The sequence below is a fragment of the Pyrgilauda ruficollis genome, unplaced genomic scaffold (genome assembly GCF_017590135.1).
Source record: "Pyrgilauda ruficollis isolate IOZ18807 unplaced genomic scaffold, ASM1759013v1 scaffold41, whole genome shotgun sequence".
NCBI lineage: Eukaryota > Metazoa > Chordata > Aves > Passeriformes > Passeridae > Pyrgilauda > Pyrgilauda ruficollis.
This window is the reverse complement of record NW_024525601.1, coordinates 9,775,611-9,798,325: the sequence shown is the minus strand read 5'-3', so window position 1 is coordinate 9,798,325 and position 22,715 is coordinate 9,775,611. Positions and strand designations below refer to the sequence as shown.

Here is a 22,715-nt window from a genome sequence, read left to right as displayed (position 1 = left end):
TGTTACTTACAACCTTGAATATGTGATTGATTCCTAAACTGAATTGCCTATAGTGGTCTGAGTTGAAACATCTCTTGCTTAAGCTGCCTTCTGTCAAATTATTAATTTTAAAAAAACCTTTACCTTATCCAGAACAGTCAAATCCAACTTCATTTTTTTTTCTTTTTTTAAATCTTCATATTAAATTTCTACAATTTTTATGGCTGTAGTTCAGAATTAAGGTGTGGTTTTGTCTCTTCCATTTTTGCATTACAGTTTTAGTTTTAATGTTCGTGGTATGGATGAAACGTCGTGATAAAGAACGTCAGGCAAAGCAGCTCTTGATTGATCCTGAAGATGATGTGAGGGATAACATTCTGAAATACGATGAAGAAGGAGGTGGAGAAGAAGATCAGGTGAGGAAAGGTTAATGGGTTTTATGTATAGATTTACACTTCTCACTGCACTTTATTTTGTTTACATGGAAACACTCTGGTAGGTAGATAATTTTTACGTTAAATACTGAAGGCAGTAACTTTAAATAAAACATTGCTTTCTCTTTTTTTTTTTTTTTTTTTTTTTTTTTTTTTTTTTTTTTTTTTTTTTTTTTTTTTTTTTTTTTTTTGCCATTGCAGATAAACTAATTGCTTGCCATTTGGATAAGATGTAAAAACAGTATCTTGTCCTCCTGCAGTAAAAGCATTCTGACCAGATTCCAGCTAAAGCTGTTATATTTAAATGAAAGTTAACGTCCAGTGTCATTGCTGTCTGTAAACTTTCCTCACTCCTTGTCTGGGAACTTGTACAGCAACACGAGTGCAGGGTGTCTAATATCATCTAATCCAAATACAGCCCTTTCTTGGTGGTGGGTGAATGCCTTTCTAGATAAATAGTAATGTTGGCTATTGACAGATTTGCCACCGCTGGGATTTCAAGCTTGGAAAGCATTTGGGTTTCAAGTAGCTGTCAGGGCACATCTGTGTTTATTCAAATGCTTTCCCAGGCAGGTGCCATATGCATTTACTCTCATGTCACCTCTGGTTGAACCACTGCTGATATGTCAGAGGACTAGGAGTGATGTGTATATGCTAAGAATAGTGTCTTTTCCCCCCTCTCTCTCCAAGTTAGTAGATTTTCAAGCAGTGTGATTTCCTTCCTTCAGAGGACGTTTATTAAGTGCTTTATGAACGTGACAAACAGCAGATTTATGCACATTATCAATGGTAGAAGTGAGTGTAGTAATTACAAAGAGAACAGTGCGTATAATAGAGTCTGAGAAATTTTCCAGTTAAAAGCCTTGAAAAATTAAGTGCAATTCTTCCACACATCCCCAGTCTCAGTCATCTGGCACTTGAGTTATCTGAAAAGTGTCTCCCTTCACTGGTACAGACCTTCATAGTTTCCTTCTGCTCATTTGTTTGTTCATCTGAAATTTGTGTTCCCCTTAGTAATTTCCATGCTTCCTGCATTTCCCCAAGTACTGTTCCTACTTCCTGGCTTTTCTGCATTATGCTCTTCTTCGGCAGTTTTCAAAGGAAACTTCAGTTTATGCAGTTTTGGAAAAATGCTTATGTTAAATAAAGTGAAAACAACCCTTTGAGTCTATGCATGTATTCCAGTTATTTGTACATAGTTTCAGTACAAGAACTGCATCCTGTTCGTGCATCTGTTGTTGTACAGAAGAGTTGCAGTCTTAAAAGAAAACTAGGAAAACTCAGTCCTGTGAGAAGTAATTTTTCAGTTCACATATTCCCAGCTCTTGTTCATCCTGAATTCTTTGGAGGATCTGTTCAGCAATTGTCATGGATCTTTGATTTTTAATTACTGTCCAGACAACCCTCAGGACAGAAGTGAGTTAGGTGCTCTGAGTATAGTCCGTTGGGAAGCCATAGGTGATGGCAGGGTAGCGTTGGGAGGGTTGTGCTGCAGATGAGAAACATCAAGCATAGTAACAGCGTACAGTGAGAACAAAATGGGAAGTCTCTCCCATTCTGCCCATCCTGTGCTGTGCTCCTCTCCAGCTGGCAGTGCTGTCTTTGTGAGAGGTATAGTTCGGGTGGTGTGGCAGGAGTGAGTGAGGCATCCTGTGAGTGCTGCTGAGATTGGCGCGATGTAAACCAGCCGTAATCGCGGCCTTTCGCCGGCAGTGAAGGAATGTGCTGCACGCAGACAAAGGAGAACTGCAAACGGGTGGACTGTCAGGAAAACAGTAAGGAATGTGAAATTAGGACCATTTCCTCTCACAGTGGACATAGAAAGCATCTAAACCTAGAGAATTTTAAGGGCTTTACAAAAGATTGAATGATTTTTAGTGACAAACCCCCTTCTTACTTTCCAAAGATGCATTTTAAAGCCACAACTGCGATTTAATTATCTTCACTGCAGCCACTATGTTCAAGTACACAGGTCCCTTTTTTGATCCATTGACAATAGGCCAGTCTCTGGGGGTCTAAAACACCCTTGCACACGAAACGTAGAAAACCTGTCCAGAAAAGAACAGCTTGTATGAAGTGTAACAAGCTTCTGTGACCATTTCTAGTGTAGCTAGTTTTATACCACTAGTAGGGAAAATGGGGGGAGGTTCTCCCATAGCTTCAAAGCTAGGAATTCGTTCCTATGCAGAATGGATGAAGAGAGAGCACAAACTTTTCATCTTATTTTCTTGTCTACAGTGGATGATGTAAATATGTTCTGTCTTGCTTTTCAGGGAGATTGTTTTACTTTATTTTGGTAGGCATTTTTTAAAATCTAAATTCTTCTTGTACTTAACTAGATGGTAATAATTCTTAAGATTGTTTCTTCTTGGTTCTCTCCTGGCCCCCCTCATCCCCTGTGCCCAGAGGAAAGAGGGAGAATTATCCTTCATTGGGGTTTATTTTGTTTTGCACACATTTTATGTGAGATTTCAGAACTTAGAATGCAGAGCTTTTTGAATGTCCCAACAAGTTCTCTGTGAGCAGTAATCTCATTTTTGCAAACCACGGCTTAGCAAAATACTGCATAAGCAAAGCTGCGCGCAGCATTGTGGGCAAAAGGAGTTGGCTAGAAAGATCTTTGCATTTTTGTCAACATTAATGAAAGTATTCAAGTGTCGAAGTGAGTGTTCTAAAAAAGTGGGACTAACATCAAAAATGTATTTTCAGAGTGAGGCCTCACAGGGTAAAGCTGCCACTGTTCTATTAAAATGAAGAAAAATTGCTTTGTGTCAATCTTGGATCCATAAGTCATCAGTAAATTTCAGGAAAATGCTCTGCATCAATATTAACTTTTTTTATGGTGCGCCATCCCTAAAATCCTGAGCGCTGATTAAACAAGCAGCTTCAGTACACAAGGTGACTCAAGCACAGAGCCAACCAGCGCAGGGTGCATCTCATGTGGTGAAATAAAAGGGAATTTTAAAGCCTCTTGTGCATCTCAGTGAAAACAGTATTTTAAAAGTTTCAGACATTTTCATAAAAAGTAAAGTTACTTTTTTTTATAGACAGCAAATTACTTTTCAAAATCACTTGCTTCTCTGAAAGGACAGCTTGAAGATTTACCCTGTGTGGCCTGACATTTCCAGATGTTTAGGTTATTTGAAGATACGACTGTTAGGGCTTGAAGGTAAGTGATAGAACTTAGATCTCTCTTTATCCTGAAACAAATCAAACTTGGGATGTTTTTATCTTAAAATACTTTATTTATTTGAGAGGTTTAATTTATTTATTTTGAAACTATGCGAGTTGGGTTTCTTAGCTGTCATGGCAGACCCAGAAACTCCTAAAACATGTTCAGCAGGTTCCTTTCAAACTCTCTGTACATTGTAGCGGAGTGATGTCTCCTGTAAGAAATTAGATGAGTTCAAATTCCAGCGAGTTCCTCTGAGTCGTAGCAACTGCCAGAAACAAGTTGGAATTCTTCTTTGGTTTTGTTGGTGTGTTTGTTTTTTTCTTTCTCCTGTGCCAGCAATTCCAGGGAATTATGAAGTGAAATCTGTAATAAAAGAGCAGTTTAGTCCTTCATGAAGGTCTTCTGTTAATCCCATCTGGGGCCATCTTGGCCTGCTTTGTTCAGTCTGACAGACTGAATGCTTGTCAAGAAAATTGAGGATCTTGAATGATTCATAGTTGTCTTCTACCCTGGCATGATGTACACAGGGTCGTGTGGTCTCCACAGCAGCTGAGAAAAATGCTATTAATTCTCTAAGCCAGAAAAGCTTTTGATCTGTGGGTCATAACTGAAGTCAGCCTGCTCACCCCCGAAGAGCATTGTCAACACTGGAAATGTTTTGGACTTTTATCACCTCGAAAAAGCAGGCTGAAAAACAGGCTCCAAAACGTTCACAGCACTCCTGTCGTTCCAGGCAGCAGCTGTCTGGGGATAAGGGAGGAATGAGATAAAGAAGTATTCCAGATAGAAAGCTCTGGATTCTTCTCACAGTTCTGTTTACTATTTTGTACTTTCAACAATTGAGCTGCCTGACTTTGAGGAGATGGGCCATGAGAGCGTTTGAGTCAGCATCATTCCACAGAAGTCAATGCGACTGGTTTGGGAAGGGGAGAAGTGTTGGGGTCGGGTTTTTTTTGGTGTTGGTTTGTTTGGTTTTGTTTTGTTTGTTAAACCCTGGTATTTTGGTTTTTTTTCTCTGAAATTGTATCTGAACCTTAAAATCTTGGGGATGGGGGACAGTATAGTTTGTTACATTCTGAAACAGAAAGTTCAAATTAGGAAACCGTAGTGAGTGCCTCTCTTGATTATTAATGAGCTCATGATCCGTAGCTTGTAGTTGTTCGGCAAATGGGGAGGTGTGAGGTGCAAATGGTGAATATTCTTTCCTGATCTAATGTGCTCTGAACTTGTAACACCAGTCTCAGCTCCAGAGAACCCAAACCTGCTGATGACTGTGTTGAAGCACTTAGCACGTGTCTGCAGCATAGCTCGCGCACACAGCACATCACAACCCATAACCATCACTAACTCATTTTTGTCACATATCTCGGGCCATTTGTGTGACTTACATCAAGGTGGTGGGTGCTTGACTGGGATATGTGCAGCATATGTCAGCCTCATAACTGTGATACATTTTTTGTTCATCTAATTGCTATTGTATATGTCTCATTGCGCAAGATGATTCTCTCCTTTGAGTTCATTTCTATAATGTTTTCTGAATTTTAACAGTACTTGCTCATGCAGGTAGTCTGTTGAAGCAAGTTGTCTGAGCAAGTGGGTGGTATGCTTTTAAAGTATTGCAGATGAGCTGTTTTGAACATGTCGGATAATCTAGCCCTCAGATCTTTTCGGCACAAGAATTTCAATGCAATGATTTTACTATTATTCAAAGTAGTTTTCTTGCTGAGGGGTCTTCATTGTCCTTCCTACATGAGGGTGGGGTTTTTTTTCCCATTAATCAATAGCTTGCTTTTTGTCATATTTTGTACATATTTACGTAAAGAGAGAAAATAGTAACATTTATTTTAATGGTGTTAGTCACATTAAAAGTAAAAAATGAATGGTTTATGTGTGCAGAATCTAAATTCTGAACAGAAATTGCTCCTTTATGAAAGGGTAGCTGTGTTCCAGCATTTATGTGTCATAGATAAAAGCAAAATTAGGTAATCCTTCTGAATTTTTGTGTGTGGGTTTTGCGGTTCTTTTTCATATCGTCATAACTTTCTGTATGCCCACATTTTGAGATAGCATTAGTCTTCTGTGCTGTGTCTTTTTACTACTTGTTGTAAACATTATAATGGTCCTTACCTACTCCATGAACTTTATAAATCCATGTGACTAGATTTTCTTTTTCACAGCCCTGTGTGTTAATGAGATCATTTACTTTCAGTTTTTAACCTTCATTTTGCATTGCATTAAGAATAGAACATGTTTTATGTTCTGAAATTTCAAACATAATGAATGAAATAAAGGTTGCTATGATATTCCCCATGAATATACAATACTGTAATTAAAAGGTAGTTATTTCAGGGATTGTGTTTGCTTACTAAGACGTTAGCTTCACTTTTTTGAATAAGTGACTCATACAGTGCTCCTGTGGAGGAATTACTGTCATTCCTTGGTGAATCTTTATCTCATGATACGAAAAGTAATGTTCTCGTAATTCCATTACAAAATTGTTTTATTTTATCATATCTAGAACCTCTGCCTGTTACTGCCTTGTATCTGCAGCTGGAGCTTAACTTTCACATTTTTTATTATAAAAAAGATAAGCTAGCTTCTTTGTTATCTTAAAAGTTATGAACTTGTAGTACTCCAGGTGCATCTATAATAAAAACAAATGGGAAAAGCAGTATGGCAGAAAGTAATCTAAAAGCAAGTGACAAAGGGCAACTGTTGGTGTAGGCATTTTAACTATCCTCCCACCTGCAGCCTACATCTAGTCAGTTCTCTATCTTTGCTTTTATTGAAGTCTCATAGTTTCAGGAAATGTAAGATTTAGGGGGGGTTATAATATTTTGCAGAACTCAGTATTTTATGTGAAAATTTCTGATAGCATTTTGGGGTGATGTTTGCTGGGTTTGGAGGTAGAATATATAGCAGGATTGATTTTCACTTTTTTTTTTTTTTTTTAAGATTTCAGTGGGAGCATGCAGGAGTAAAATATTTCTTTCCTTACTTCCCCATCCCATTTCTCTGTTGGAGTAGACAGTAATTGCCTTTGGGACAAAAAGGCAAAGCAGAACACGTGTTTTATCCGAAGATACTTCAGAGTCATAATTAGTTTTGTTCTCTACAGAAAATAAAAAAATGAGTTTATACTAAGGTTCCATCCTCTAAAAGGGGCAGGTAGAATTCAAATTTCTGCTGCTCTTGCTTTATATGCACCTAAACCACTGCAGCTGATTGTGTTCAGTGAAAGACACTTACAGGTCTCACCATCACATTAAGTCAAAGTGATCTGCTGACAGTTAAGTTGATTATTTCTTGCGTGGGGATAGAGCTGAACTTCCATATTTCTTTGCAAAGGGTGCATCCCTTGAAAATGAGAAACAGGTATAGTGGTTTTGTTACATTATTCATGTGTCCAGTCCTATGTTCATGCCTAGGCAAAGCTTTCATTCTGTAGAAGGTGAAAACCCAAGTGCTCCCTAGAAGTGTATCACACACAGTCTCATGAACAGCCAGGAAATAAACCAAGAGCTCCGAGACAGCAGAGAAGCCAGAGTCATAAATCATTGATGAATGTCAGTCACATTCCAGGCACTAGGCTGTGATAGTGGAAAACTCAATTCAGATGTAATGTATTAAAATATTTTCTGAGTTTTCCTTTCTCAAAAAAAGTCTCTTCTGTCTCTCCATAGCATTTTATAGTTTTAGTTCATTGTGGTTTCATTCTGTTGTTTGCAGTTCTGCATCATAATGCTCCAGGATGCATTCAGATAAGGCAGTTAGCAATTACTATAAACATTTTTTAATTCGTTAGGGTTTTTTTCCAAGAACTTAAGTAAATCTCCTAATTTAGAACAACTAATGAGGATAAAAAAAAAAAAAAAGATGTTTCAGACGTCTTCTGCTGTAACCGATCACTGCTCTATGAGGGATTATTACCCAGGTGCTGTTCAGTGAATAGCTACCTTGCCCGAGAGGAAGTTGTTTAAGAAGGAGATTTTTGAAGGCTGCATTATCCTGTTTTTCAGTGGTTACTGGGGAGTGTAAAATGGCCTTTTCTTCTATTCAAGTTGAGATACTTGAACTGTGCTTTGAACTACTGTGTGGATGTTCTTAAAGAAGTGCTTTGGGGGGTTTTAGAGCCTTCTGCATACATTTCTGGTAATTTGTAGGTCTTGGCTACCAGATTTTGACATTTAGCACTCTTCACTGAGATTGCATGTTTCAGGAATGTAAGGTTTGAACTAATAATGGTTGAAGTCTTTCTTAAAGCTGTAAGAACTGAGTGAAGAGCTAATAATGTCAATATTGCAATCAACTGGGCAGTGAGATGGATTTCACAAGATGGAACTTCTGATAAAATGCCCTTCTAGCACATGAAGGTTGTCATTTCTTTAGCCACCAGATATCAAAAAGGCAACTATAGTTTCTCCAGTGATAACAGATCCCTTGATAAACAAGCAGAAAAACAAAAAGTGATTCAGCTTGCTTCACTTACATCCCTGTTGTAGAATGTGAGTTTGCTGTTTCTCTGTTGACTCTAGGTTTGGACTATCAGACTAGTCCAGGTTTCTGTTTTCTAAAGGCCTGAGTTTTTCTAGATGCAAAATAGGAGCAAACTTATATAACTTAGTGGTATTACAGTAGAGAAAAACTAGGTAGATTCTCTCTTTCATCAAGAATCCTAAGTTTGACAAGGAGAAAACTTGAACAAAACATCTGTTTTAGCATGCTCAAGTCCAAACTGAAGGAAGGGAATTTTTTCTAGAATTGCTGGAGTTAGGTCTAGACAGCCCTAACTAAATAAATACTCTGACAAAAATTGGCAGCCATATGAATTAGATACTCACAACTCTCGCTGAAGTACATTTCCAGTGGAGGCCCAAGACTTTTTCCCCAGTGAACTGCCAGTAATCCGTAAGCAGATTTTAGCTACGAACAGGTTATATGGGAAAAGACTGGAGCAAAACCAAAGCACTGTAGAATTGTGGTCCTGAAATTAAGAGTAAAAATGATGACCCAGAATACTGATCAAAGCTGTCTGTCCCAACCTATCCCACCATGTTTTGTTCTCTCTTTGATGTGCCAGTTTTCTGTTCAGCTGTCACTTCTACAGTGAACTATCTTAACAAACTCTGTTTGAGGCTACCCTTGAAGTCCATTCAGGAGCTTTAGGTAGTGTGTGAAAAGCTGTCCTGTCTGTGAAAGCATCACTGAGTGAAGAGATGGGACCTCAGCACCTCCAAACAGCTAGTGACGTGGCATTTTAAAACATTTTTTCGTCTTTTATTTTGCAGTAATTGAGTAGAGTTGACTTTAGACAGAATGTTGAAACAGCTGGAGTGGTTGCATGGTGCCTTTCACTCCGCCAGTTTGGGGAGGCGGTGGATGAGTTGGCCACACCCGGCTGGTGTGCAGTTAGTACTGGTTTTAGTGATAGGAGGGGTTTGAGTCCGAGATTATACATACAGTGGATCTTCTTTTCCCATCCAGACACTATTAGACCTGCAAGGTAAATTTCCTCTGAGAGAAGACTAAACGACAGTGTCATAAATTACCCTAGAAAAGAAAACCAAAGTGGGATTCCACGTAAGGACACGTTCTGCACTGCTGTTACCTCACAGATGGCTATCTTTGCTGACTTTTTAGCTATTAGAGTCTGGATATGTCTCAAACTGATAAATACATGCAAAAGGATGCCTTAGATGTGGACATAATAGACTGACAAGCTTGATTTATATTTCTGTATGACCACTAACCAGTGAAAGAATTGTATACAAATGTGTGTGGGTGGGGAAAAAAAATTACAGAATTGAAATGAACAGAGATGCTCTTCTGGTTTTAGTACATGGTTATTTAACCATACCAGTTTGAATTCCTCCACAATGAAATGCTTAGATTTAAAAAATATATCTATTTCATTTCTCCCTGTTGGTGTTTTCCACCTTTATCTTTTGGGTGGGTATGAAAAGCACTTGTGTTACATATTTATAAATTCTAAAAAGTACATTCTTCTCTGTTTGATAGGATTTTCTGATAGCATGTCTCTAAACTATTTTGATTTATTTTATGTAATAAAAAGGGAAAGGATAAAAAGTTCTCTTCTGTTTTCTTTTCTCTGATTCATACTGCTTCCTGGAGATCACTTATTATTCTGTTTGGTACATGAAGTACCGAAGGGTAGGAGTTAAAGCTCTGCCCCAAGGAACTTGTAATCTAATTAAAGCATATGAAACTGCATTCTCAGATCTCAATGGAGCTGTTCCACCTTTTTTGACTATATATTTGTGTGCAGTCATCTGAGAACCCAAGTAACAAATCAGAAGGTGTAGTGGATTTGATAATCAGTTACAGTTCTCCCCACAAACTACCATCACTGCTGTCAAAAATAATTTTTCTCCTGTTGAAAAGTCTGGGTTTGGGGTTACAGGAGGTCATAGTCTCAGAAAGGATCTACATCCCATGAGATAGCAGCAGCAGTGAAAGCTTACACTCCTTCCCTTAGGATCCAGTAAGGAACTAATAAAAATAGTCTGAACAGACAACGTCCAGCAAGTTGAGATCATAAATAAGATTTTTACCAGAACAGCATTGTTGAAAAACTAATATTTTTGATGGATAGAGTAGCTTATTTAGGATGTTTATAACTGCTTGGATTATTTGTGAGGCAGGGTATCTGGCATACAGCAGAGTTGGCATGAGCTCCCATCTGCTGATAATTCTTGAATGGCTTTTGTTTAAGCCTTGAAGTCCAGTTCTTTGTTGTGCATTCTCACCAATGCCCTGTGTAAAGGCATCCTAAAGCATGACTTCCTTCTAGACATGGCAACAGTGAGGAGAATTACAATGATGAAATGCATCACACTGTGCAGAGAGAATTCAGGAATATCTATGTTCAATGCATAAACATTGAACTAATTAAATTTTTCACATACATGCATACTGCTTATTGGAATTCATACTGCTATGCTAACTTCATCAGTCTGCCAGAGTTTGAAACTGCAGCATCAAGTACTTAATGAACAGATTCATGAGTAATCTCTAGAAAGTGCTTAGAATTAAGGCCAAATCTGAGGAGCTTTGTACTTCTTATGACATTTTTCCCCCTTTGGCTTTCATATTATGGAAGCCACATAAAATCAGCAGGGAGTCTTAAATTCATTCTTTGAAGGTATTAGAAAATACTGCAGAACACTGTGCTTGCTTTTTTCTCTCAGAATGTATGTTATTTATTTTCTTAGAAAAATAAGAGTTGGATTTGGCATCTTTGCTCTATGCTGTAAATCATCATTACTAGGTAAAGCGTTTAGTCCCTTAATAGTACTACTCAAATCCCTGCTTCTCAAGGGAAAACTTATGAGAAGCTTTACAAATCTGATGGAATAGAATCAAACCAGGAGATTCAGGGAGTATAAATCAAATAACATCCTGTTGGTATGCAAATAACAGTGTTATTGACTTACTCTCAGTAAGCATTACAATCCTGAAAACAGGACTTCTGGTGAAATGATACTTTGCATTTTCCTTTTTTTCCTTCTCATGTTTCCCCCTGACAGATATTGTTTGAAATTCTGCTAACGTACTGTGTCTGTTTCATATTTTGCAGGATTATGACTTGAGCCAGCTCCAGCAGCCTGACACTCTGGAACCAGATGCCATCAAACCTGTTGGAATCAGACGTCTTGATGAAAGGCCAATCCATGCAGAACCTCAGTATCCAGTGAGATCAGCTGCTCCTCATCCTGGGGACATTGGGGACTTCATTAATGAGGTAAAGAAGCGAAAAAAGGTTTCCTCCTAAGATCTGATAAGCTTTTATATTTTGTTTATTCTATTCCACATGAGTAGCTGTTATGTTAGAACATAATAACTTTTTAAAACTTCCTTAGACAATTAAAATTGTCTCACTAGACAGAAATAAATACGGTCTTTTAAAGTGCAGACAATTTTAATTAACTCATTCGAACAGAAAAGCAAGATATATCAATTAACTTCTGTGCATTCCTATTAATTATATTCATAGTATGTTATCAGCAGCAACCACAATATCTCCAAGCAGGATTATGCAATGGGTTGCAAGTAATAAACAGAGTAACAAAATTGTAGTGTAGCCTAAACTCATTTATTAATTCACAGTAATTTAATAATGGAAGAAGTTCATTTTCGTTCTCCTCATACATTACCCTTTGAATCCAGATAATAGTGGAAATTCAGTACCTTCAATAAGACCAAAAGAATTTCGTCAAATACGATTAGTGAGCAGGGCAGCTAAATTAAATGTTATGTAAGTGCTTTTAATACTTGTCTTGTCATAGAGCTTTCAGAGATTTTGCATTATCTTTGATTCTTCAATCTAATAAACGTAATTGAGATTCATACTATACCAGAGTACTGATAGCTCTGAAAGGAATTATCCTCATTATTTCTATCACTGGTCAGTCTTAAATAATTGGTATTTTGGTACTTACAATAGAATGTGTTTCTTGTGTTTGCTGGTTATAGGAAAAAAAGCTAACCCAGGATTTACTTCTATTTTTATTTTATTCTGTACTGAATTGTAGTAGTTAATTATTTTCTCTGGTTTTCTCATATCTTCTTTGTCAGCTGGAGCTGGACACATATTGCAGAGTATTGCAGAACAGTTTCTGCAAACGTGTTTATTCTTGTTTGCCTTGAAGAAAAGTCATGCTAATATACTGAAGTCTTTTGTTAGAAAGCTGCAGAAAATTGAATTTGTCCCTTTTAGGTATACGGTGATACAATTGTCAAAAAACTTAGAGGGGAGTTGACTAGCAGGAAATGTACAAATATTCTTGTAAGACGTATTTTAAGAGGCTCCAGGTTTTGCTTGCCTTACACTTCTAAATATTACAGTTATAATTGGCTTCTGGAAAATAGTGGAGACACAGGACAATAAAAGGCCCACATTGTCGGCCGAGGCAGTGTGCACACAAGAACTTCCTTGGGGTTCCAAACAATTGGAGATTCCCATCCTGTTCTCACACAGCTGTGGCCAGACAGTGCCCACCTGGCAGGCAGCAGTGAAGAACCCTGGTTTTTGTTGTTCTCAAAGGAGGCTCTGTAATGGAGCAAAGGCAGGGAATGGGTCTGATTCTGCTGGAAGGCCAGAAAGGGGCCAGAGGTTCTCTGGCCTTCTGCAATTCTTGTTCTTTTTAGCAAGCTGTTCTTGCAATATTATTTTTCAGTAGGTTATCACTCTTGAAGATGATAGGATCAGTGTGTACACATGGGGCAGCAGAAACATCATGTGCCGTCTTGATTTAACCCCGTACGTTTGTAATGCACTACAGATGAGCATGGAGTCGTTTTCTTCTGCTGTCTATTGTATTATATCAGTACCTCCCTTTATGCTTCCCCTTGCCATCCACCAAAAAAGAAAGCTTCTCCCAGCTATTCATACACAGTAAAATAATGTCATTGGTTAAGAAAATATATGGAAATATATATGAAGTTAAAGAAAACACGGCAATTTTCTTGTCTGCAAGTTAGCTCAGAATTAATTATATCCTCTGATTGAAAGGAGCTGTGTGAGGTAGTTTCTATGTTTTAAGGATTATATATTTAGCTTGTCTTCTTCATACTTTTTTTTCCTTAGGATTTTATAGAAATGTATTGTTTTACTGTGAAGCATTCCATCTAACCCTCTCTCTAGCAGACAGTAGCCACCCAAAGATTTTCCATGCTCTGTTTTCCCAGAAGACTGAGCAAAATGGGCATTTTATTTCTCTAAAATAGTGTCATCTTAATTTGTGTTTTCTGTAAAAATTTTCTCATGACAGATGTGATTCTAAATTGTCTGCTGGGTGTGGTGGAAAATGGGTCTGTCTTTCATAGGAGTATTCATTGTTACAGTTAAATTTCACAATTATCAGTGTCTAGAGCATAAATGTTCAGGCTGCACAGGTTTTCAGACTCTCCAGAAAATTGCACCTGCAGTCCTGGTGTGATTAAACCCAAGAAACTTGGTAAGTTTCTCTCAGTTTTACTTGAGGTAAATTGAAAAAATATCTTGAGTAAAGCCTGTAGCAGACATTTCTTAAGGCAGTTCCTACAGAAGATAAGCTGAGCTGTGGAAACAACATAGCAAGATAAGAAAGAGCAAAGTTCATATCTCTCTGCATCCAACTTCAATATTATTAGACGTAATTCTTCCCTTGGGCATCTCTAACCCAAACCACCCACCAAACTAAGCCAGTCCCTAGCTGAGCAGGGAGAGGCTGCTTTTGAATTGTCAGCACTTCAGTAGCAAAGTCTGCAGTAGCTCCTTGGTTTGAAAAGATGCAACACTTCTGGAGATCAGTCCAGTCTTTCAGAGGACTTGACCCTGTTCCAGGAGATGTGGGTCAGTATGGTCTTTTGGGATGCTGGTCTGCATGTGGGAATTAATTTAATCTGTTGAATGCTCATTAGCACCTAAGACATACAGACAGCATTGTTCAGATTAGCTTCTGAATTACTTCAACTTTTGACAAAAAATAACTATAGGTCACTGATTTCAGATACTGGAGGGTTTAGCTCCCATTGCCAAGCAAGCATGGGAATTTTCTTCTTATTTTCATTACAGAGTCACAGAAACAAAAAGCAAAAATTATCTAGTGGGTCATTTAAGTTTTTTTCCTTTTAACAGTACTCGGTTTCTTGTGGTATATATTATTTTCTACCTGTCATCCCTTGTACTAAACCTACTTAACTCAATGAGACATACGTAAGTAAGAGTATTTTGTAGTGTTCTGGTGACCTCTCAGTTGAAAAACAAGTTAGAATTACAATAAAAAGTCATGCATTTTTATAACACAAAGTTGAGATAGCATGTAGTAAGCTATGAACTGTTTAAAATAGGAAGGTTCCAGAGGTGTCTGATAGTAAAAATAGGTTTGCAGGCATAAGCTAAATAACCTCAGGGACTTCCTTGTTTTGTCTGTTTCAATGGATAGATGAATCTGTACTTTAAGAGGGGAAGGGAAAAACCTCCTTTTCTTCCAGTCCAGTGTACAAACAAGTCAGTGAAATAAGTCATGTGTTATTAAGAATCCTCTGTAGACTTTGTTTTCCATTTTGAGCCTTTCAAAACCTAACCTGCAGAGTGTGGAGCATAATTAACACTTAGAATAGTCAGGATTTGCAGGACAGTATAAATTAGACCTGTTTGAAGTAGTTTTTGTTAATTTCAAGACCCACCTATATTGTCCCTAGAAATCTCAAGCAAGTTATATTATGGTGGAGAATTTGTGGCTAAGAATATATTTATAATCAATAGAGGACATAGCCTGAGGTAAACTAAATTTAAATTTCGAACTAAAGGTCTCATCCCATGGGGACATGGAGGACCCTCAATTCATTCTTAGTAAATGGTTATTGGTACAGTGCACCTCCATGCAGAATGGACTCCCTCAGTGGTTCCAGATACAAACCAATTTTTTTTTTATTTCTCTGAAGGTCTCTGTTCTTCCTTTCCTTCTCATCAAAAGTCTGTTGAATCTGATTAAGTAGAAGGATTAATGAAAATAGAAGTATTAGGAATGTTCCATGTTAGTTCAAGATTTGAGAGGGTTGCTTTCCTTTAACTTGAGAGAAATGGAGAATGCTGCCTGTATTAAGGCACGTTTACTGTTGTTCCTCAGCCAAGGCGCTGTAATTTCTCCAATTCTGCCCCTTATCACCTCCTTAGTGAAGGCTCTACTATGTATATAAAAGAGGAAAAGGAAATAAATGAGTCTGTCCAAGGTCTCAAGCTGGCCTCTCTGTTGCTGTGGCTCTTCTGTGACTGCTTGTTGTGCCCTGATGGTGTAGCACATGTAAAGAAATGTGACAATTCACTGTCCCAGCAGGTTCCCCTGCTCCTGAGGATGTGCCCCAGAAATTCTGCTGTTGAATGAGCTTCTCACTCTAATGAAAACTTTGGGTTTTCAGATCAGGAAACTGTAAACCAAGTAACTGTAACAGCTCTGCTGCTCTGAGCACATCTGGTAAAAACTGAGATCTCTTTTCAGAAGTAACTGACAACAAATGCCTTGGCAGCAAAATCAGTAGAAGCCACTCCTGGCAGCCATGTATTGTCTTTTCTGTTGTGCAGATGCAGCAGGCCATGTATCCATACCACCTCCACCCACTGAAAGGGACAGCATAATAAAAGAAAGAAGGTGGCAATGCTGAAACCAAAGGGAGCTTCTGCACTGCCAGGGCTGTCTGGCATGCTGTAGAGCCCAACAACAATGTGCAGCAGTACACATCAAAGAATCAGCTTAGCAGAGGGAAACAGAAAACATTGTAATACTTCTTTCTCACTTTAGTATGTAACATGTGACAGAAATATAGCAGAAATCTTGTCATTTGAAGAGTTAGACACTGAGTTCAGTCATTACACTGTGAACCAGAAGATAGGTGAAAATGTCAGTGTAACTTGTGCTGTGCAGTTGAATCAATACTTCCAAAACATGACCCATAGCTACGTTCTCAGAATTAAATGGATTACACCGCCAGCACAGCCTTTGAGAAAGTGAATTTGTTAGTGAGATCCTATCTTGTAAGTCAGTAACTCAAAACCAGTTTCCTTCTCTGAAATGTTATCATGATAGCAGTAGCAAATTGAAAAAAAAAAATTACAACTTCCCTTTTGGAAAAACAGATGGAAAGAGGCTGCCTTCTGCCTTGTCATGGATGACTGATAGGTATCAGAATTTTTGCAGTGATGTAGGAAAATGTTTTGTTCACTGATTTTTTAAAATAAATTGGTATCCCATGGTTGGCTGGCTATTAGTAGGCAGAACTGCAGGGAAATAACATTTTGTCTCCAAACTGACTTTCTAAATGACTTTCACACATGGATTGCTGGCATTCGTACCTCAGCACTCCTTAACCTCAGGTGGTATTTATTCTCCTTCCCTGTCACCTGTGTTCCAAACACATGGGTATCTTGTCACCCCAAGCAGGCTTAAGGAAAGATCTGAATACTATAAGGCCAGTTACTGCCTAAGAAGTAAAGTTGTCTTTGTGCTTCAGCAGCAGCAGAAAATAAGAGAAAGCCTTAGAACTTGCCCCTTGGAAGCTGGATAAGGGATGTCTTCCAACACTTGAGCTGTTGCCTTTTCAAAATCTCACATCTTTTTTGCTTGTTATGGCCATCAGGTTGGAAAATGCCAGAGAGAGATAACAAGCATCACCAATTATTCTTATCTCGTAATTAAAAATTGCACTTTTAATGTAGGCTATTAATAACCTGCTTGATGTTGTTGTACCACATGAAATGATCATTTCAAGGCCAAAATTTGTTCTTGATTAGAGGTCATTAGATTGATAAATATGCTGGGCTTTTCCACCACTGATTTGGAAATTATTTTAGGTACATTTTGCACAGTTTTGAATTATTTAAATAGGTAATAAAGAGCCAGGATTCACTTCTACCTTATCAATGCCAAATGCTTTAATTAATGGGTTTAATATGTATGTACTCCATAATACATATTTGTAGAAGAAAAATCAGCTTCTGGTTCCATTTTGTCATATTTGGACAAAACACAGTTGAGAGTGAAACATACTTTTCTAAAACTAGAATATATTAAATAATGGGAAGGAGGCACACTCATTTCTTCAAATAAGTAGGAGTATAATAATGCCATTCTTTAAATAAATTACCATTAAAAATAAAACTGAATCCAGCACAAATATCACTGGTAAAAATTAATAGTGAGCAATTTAAAATCCTAGCACAGCCTTATGGAATTCTAAAAGATACATTATCCCCTGTCAGTGGCTGCCAGAGTAGTTCCTATTCAGAATGGAAGATCTTGAAAAAGTGTTGTTAATCCCATGGAGGAAACTATGAGGCTAAAAAAATACAAATCATAAGAGGGCTTTTTGGCTTCAGGCTTTTATATTCAGCTTGTAAATCTACCCCAGATAAGCACAGAGAAATTGTCTCATATTCTAAAGTTAGTTACTCATATAAGCGTTTAGGTTTGGACTTATGTAACAAAACAGAGAATATAGAGGCTTTTCTCTTGAAGAAGCGTGGTTCTTTCCTGGCTTTTCCTCTTCAGTTCCCCAGCATTTCCTCCAATTCAATTTGTGGTGCTTTTAATTTTGTCTATTCAACTCCATGGACTGGAAATGTAAAAATGCTGATGGCCCGCTATTTGTGTGTTGGTAACTTCAGTACTTTGAAATGAGGAAACAAAAACAGTCATCATCTTGTATTCAGCTTTGATGTCACTGTGTGTATTTTCTGAAGAGCAGGTGGATTTCATGGGTGGATGTGGCGAAACATAAAAGGCTTGAGACAACGTACCATATATTTTTCTCACAGCAGCCTACAGAGGTACATGAATTTGCAGGACTAACTAAATATGGATTTTGGCACATGCAAATGGACTGCAGGCCAGAAAAGTCAGCGGATATGCTATTGACCATGTGAGACGGCTGTTGAAGTGAATCTCTGCAAACATGCTTATTTCTCCTTCCTCATCTGTCTAACCATTCCCACATTGCCCATGGCACAGGTTGTGAGCTGTATGTCTTTGAAACTGTCTATTTACTAGCTTCAGTCCCAGTGCCATGACTCTCTCTTAAGGTTTTCTTAGGGCTGTGATTGCAGCTACATTCAAAATGTCCAGTGCTGCAGTGCTGGAAACCTGGCCGTTCTAAAAGGAGTTACAAAAACGTAAATACTGTTTCGCACTGAATGGCAGGAGAGGAAGAACTTTGTTTTCTCAACTGGTGCTTGATAGATAACTGTGCTGAAAATATTCCAGATATGCTTTTGTCTTGCTCTCAGATACAGAACTTTATCTTCTTTTCTCCCTCTCCTTCTTGCAGGGACTTAAAGCAGCTGACAATGACCCTACAGCCCCACCGTATGACTCCCTCTTAGTCTTTGACTATGAAGGAAGCGGCTCCACTGCTGGATCCTTGAGCTCTCTTAACTCCTCAAGTAGTGGTGGTGAGCAAGACTATGACTACCTAAATGACTGGGGTCCACGTTTCAAGAAACTTGCTGATATGTACGGTGGAGGTGATGACTGAACTTCAAAGTGAGCTTTGGTTTTGGACAAGTACAAACATTTCAACTGATATTCCCCAAAAGCATACAGAAGCTAGGCTTTAACTTTGTAGTCTACTAGCACAAGTGCTTGCTGAAGGCTTTGGCTTAGGCTGCAAACCAATTTGGGCTCCGTGGAATATCAGTGATCCAATGCTGTTTGGAAAAAAATATTGAGCTCAGTTACACTTGAATTTTACAGTACAGAAGCACTGGGATTTTATGTGCCTTTTTGTACCTTTTTCAGATCGGAATTAGTTTTATGTTTAAGGCTTTAATGGTACTGATTTGTGAAATGATACATTAAAGAGACAAAATATGTTGGGGTGGGGAGGAGTAAGGTGAAACACAATGTACTTCACAATGCTTTTGTTACATCGCATTGCTTTTATTAAAATAAGGAGATTAAAAATAAACAAAAAAATCCTCATGGAACAATTTTATTATCTGGGAGAGAGGACCATGAGGTGGAACAATGTACATTACTTCTAGTTTTAGATGTTAGGGGACTTTTTTCACTAAAATTCTAAAAATTATGCAGCTGGTTGCAAATAAAGGGAGTTTTCATATCACCAGTTTGTAGCAGAATTGATTTTTTTTTTCTTATGCTAGAATGTTAGACACATTTTGGTCTTAATCCATGTACACATTTTGGTTTTGTTGGTTTTTTTTTTTTAATTTCTAGTATTTTTTTCCCACTTCACTGTAAAAAATGGTATGTGTACATAATGTTTTATTGGCATAGTCTGTGGAGAAGTGCAGAAACTTCAGAACACGTGTATGTATTATTTGGACTATGGATTCAGGTTTTTGCATGTTTATATCTTTCGTTTATGGATAAAGTATTTACAAAACAGGTTGCAAACAAGTGACATTGATTCAATTGTTGAACTGTAGTTAGAGTACTCAATATTTTTTTTATTTTTATTTTTATTATTTTTTTGGTTTGGGGAGGGAGAAAAGTTCTTAGCACAAAAAAGTTTTACATAATTTGTACCAAAAAAAGTGGGGGGGAGGGGAGTTGGCCTGATACCGGTGGCACGAGAAAATATACAGTATGTTTTCGGGGTGGGGAGGTGGGGGGAAGGAGCTTTCAAACTGGAGAGACTTCTGAGAACAGCTTTGCCTCTGTATTGTGTACCAGAATATGAATGATACACCTCTGACCCCAACGTTCTGAATAAAATGCTAATTTTGGATCTGGTGCTTGGTTTGGCATTTTTTCTTCCACCTGAGCAGCCCTGACTACAGTAAATAAAAAGTACCCAAAATGTGTTTGAGTTCTGTGAGAAGTTGTGTGTGCTTCTTTGGCATTTCCTACTGCCGGACTGAAAACAAGCTGCATGTAAAAGAAAGCCCAGCACAAATTTGGAAGGCAAGTTCCCAGGTAAAAGCAAAGTGATCTGTGCTGGGAGTTCTGGGAATTCATAATTTTCAGTTCCTCAGTGATGGCTAGCTCTTTGATTTATGTGCATTATCTAAATAAGACCTTGAATCATTTTTGGCTCATTTCTGGGCTGACAGTTTAATGAATGTGTGATTATGCTGCAGGTTGCGTAAATAAATTGCAGATTGTGGCAGTCCTCTGCTGCCTGGACTTTCTTGTGCTGAAGACAAGCCCCTGCTAACCTGAGTGCACATCAAATCATGTCCTTCAAGGAGGTGCTTGTGGTCATGGAGCTCTATCAAAAAGCCCCATTAGGAGATTTGTCATTAGTAAACATGTTTCTGACATGTTACCATGATTTACTTGCAAACAAAGCAAGCACAGTAGGTTCTCTTGTCTTTGTTCTCTTGCTGCAGTCTGCTCAGGTTTAATTTAGACATTCAGACATTAAGGACCTAATTGTGAATGGTGTGAGCCTCAAACGAAGTACCATCAATGGACATGGAGGAGAACCAAGCTCTGGCAGGAGGTTAATCTGGGAGGAAAGCTCTTCACTGGTGCCACTTCAGTGCTTCCCCAGCATTCACACCATAATTTACATAATTTGACTTTGGGACATAAATCACAAAATCTAACTTGGGGAGTATTAACACTGCATGGGGGGTGTCTCCTTCCTTTTCCTTGCTCCTGACAAAAGGTAGCAATCATCTCAGGCTGGGATATACTGCTTCAACTTCTGCACACCTGGCTATTACTTGTATCATGCATTTGCAACTATAATTAATGCTGTGATATAGCCTTGCTTTTTGAGTTATGTGTCAAAGTTACCAACGAGCGCCATTAAGCTATTTCCAAATTCAATTTGTAGTATACAGAACAAAGGATGTAGATCAGGATGTGGAAATAAAGTCTGACCATGCATAGTTAAGTAAGGAAAACTTTCATAAAGGGCAGATTTTAAACTGTCAATGCATGTTAAATAAGCAGAAGACAGCTTTTAGCACAAAAAATGATGCAAAAATGTATTTCGAGCATAATATTGTTACTTTGAATGAACAAACTGTAAATGCTAAATGAACTTTATTCATTGACATTGAATGTTAAAGGACAGACTGGGGGAGAGATCTGTGAAAGATTTCCAGTCTGGGCTATAGCACACAATTTTTGGTTAAAAGTGGACAGAGAGGTCATCTTTTCTAAGCACTTGGCTGTTGTGCACAGCAGTAGGAGCTTTATCTTGATCAGACAAACAGCCAGCTCTACAGCTCCTTTGAAATGGTAGCAACAGTTCTCAGACCTAGTGATAGTTCAGCATTAGGTCTGCTGAACAGAACAAAAGGCAAGTGATTTTTATGCATCTCAGATGCTTATAGAAGAAGAAAAAAGTCATTTGAACTGATGACCTTTCATCAAGTTTCAGATGCATCCTTATTCTAGAAATGTGCAACCAGGTTTTGTACCCGTGATGCCTGTTTCAATGCCCATCAGAGGGCTGCACTGAGAGGAAGATGGCTGAATACAGTGTTTTTTAAAAAATGGACATTTTGGCAACCTAATTTGTAAATGGCATTTGGTAGCGGCACATATTACACCTGCTTTGCAGACACTGTATCCAAGGGAAGTTACTGGCAAGAAATGAGGCTTGAGCAACTTTTACCTTTCAGCCTTCCTGCAGTTTGTATTTTCTTTCAGTGATAGTCTTTCATAGCCTATATCCTTCTCAGCTTCACGGCTGATAAAGGTGAGGAAGGGTGGTTTCAGGAAATCAACATTTGAAATGGATACCGGGGCCTTATGTGTGGATGGGTCTACCCTACTGCATTTTGTCTGGGATTGCCAAATACTGATAAATATATGCTAATACTCACCCCATAACAGTCTGAAATGTACTCACCATGCTCCCTCCAGGTAGCTGAACTCCCAGCTGGTTATTTTGGTACCAAAGTAGCAAAGTGACTAAGAGCCACATGAAGGCTGCTGCTTGGGAATTCTCTTTCGACTTTACTTACCCAGAATATTTACATCTACTCTGCCATGGCCCAATGATCCAATGGGATCATTCACCTTAACACCCAAAGGAAAAATGTCTTCTGACAGGTGATGGGCCACACAATTCCCAAAAGGGTCTCTAAAACCCTTCTGTAGTTATGTTAGAGATGTCTCGTGTAAGCCACTGCCACTTCTTTCTTTACACAACTACTCCTACCTTCCTAAGGAACCTTCCTGCTAGCAATGGTAGCATGATTTTGGCAGATTTACCCTTCTGGTTCAGGAATGTGAAAACAAAGTTCCAGCTTTTACCTTAGTCAATATTTATTAGTCAAATAAAAATCAGAAAAGTCAGATGAATGCTTAAATGCCTAATCCAGAGTAGTATATTTTATACACAATTTTCAGACAGGGATGATCCAGATTTGTATGGTGTCCTTATTTTTTTATTTGCTCTGCATTTGCTTAAATAAATAAACTTTAATGTTTAGTCTCTCTCTAGACAAGGATCTTTCCTAGGAATTTCTTTAAAGGAAATTATCACAGGATAATTCCTCTTTACTTAATATATGTCACAGGAATAACAAAAATATTTCCCTTTAGCAACAAAGCCCAGCTGGGAATCGGAAGTGAGGAAGAAAGGCTAAAGAAAAAAGGCTAAGTGTTCCCCACAGGGACCCAGGGTGCTTTCCATCACACAGATAG

The 22,715-nt window shown here is 38.2% G+C and overlaps 1 protein-coding gene across 2 annotated transcripts in view; it reads left to right on the top strand.

The window, feature by feature from the left end:
• The window catches only part of CDH2 (cadherin 2), a 114,303-nt gene extending 94,470 nt beyond the window's left edge, over positions 1–19,833 (top strand). The window contains exons 14-16 of one of the 2 annotated variants that reach the window (XM_041477666.1): positions 256–395; positions 11,186–11,350; positions 18,412–19,833. In XM_041477666.1, coding sequence (XP_041333600.1) covers positions 256–395; positions 11,186–11,350; positions 18,412–18,618 — 512 coding nt within the window. In that variant the 3' untranslated portion in view covers positions 18,619–19,833. Of the gene's footprint in view, positions 1–255; positions 396–614; positions 1,577–11,185; positions 11,351–18,411 lie in introns of those variants that run through there. The other variant, XM_041477667.1, reaches the window with a different exon arrangement.
• The last annotated feature ends 2,882 nt before the right edge of the window (positions 19,834–22,715 follow it).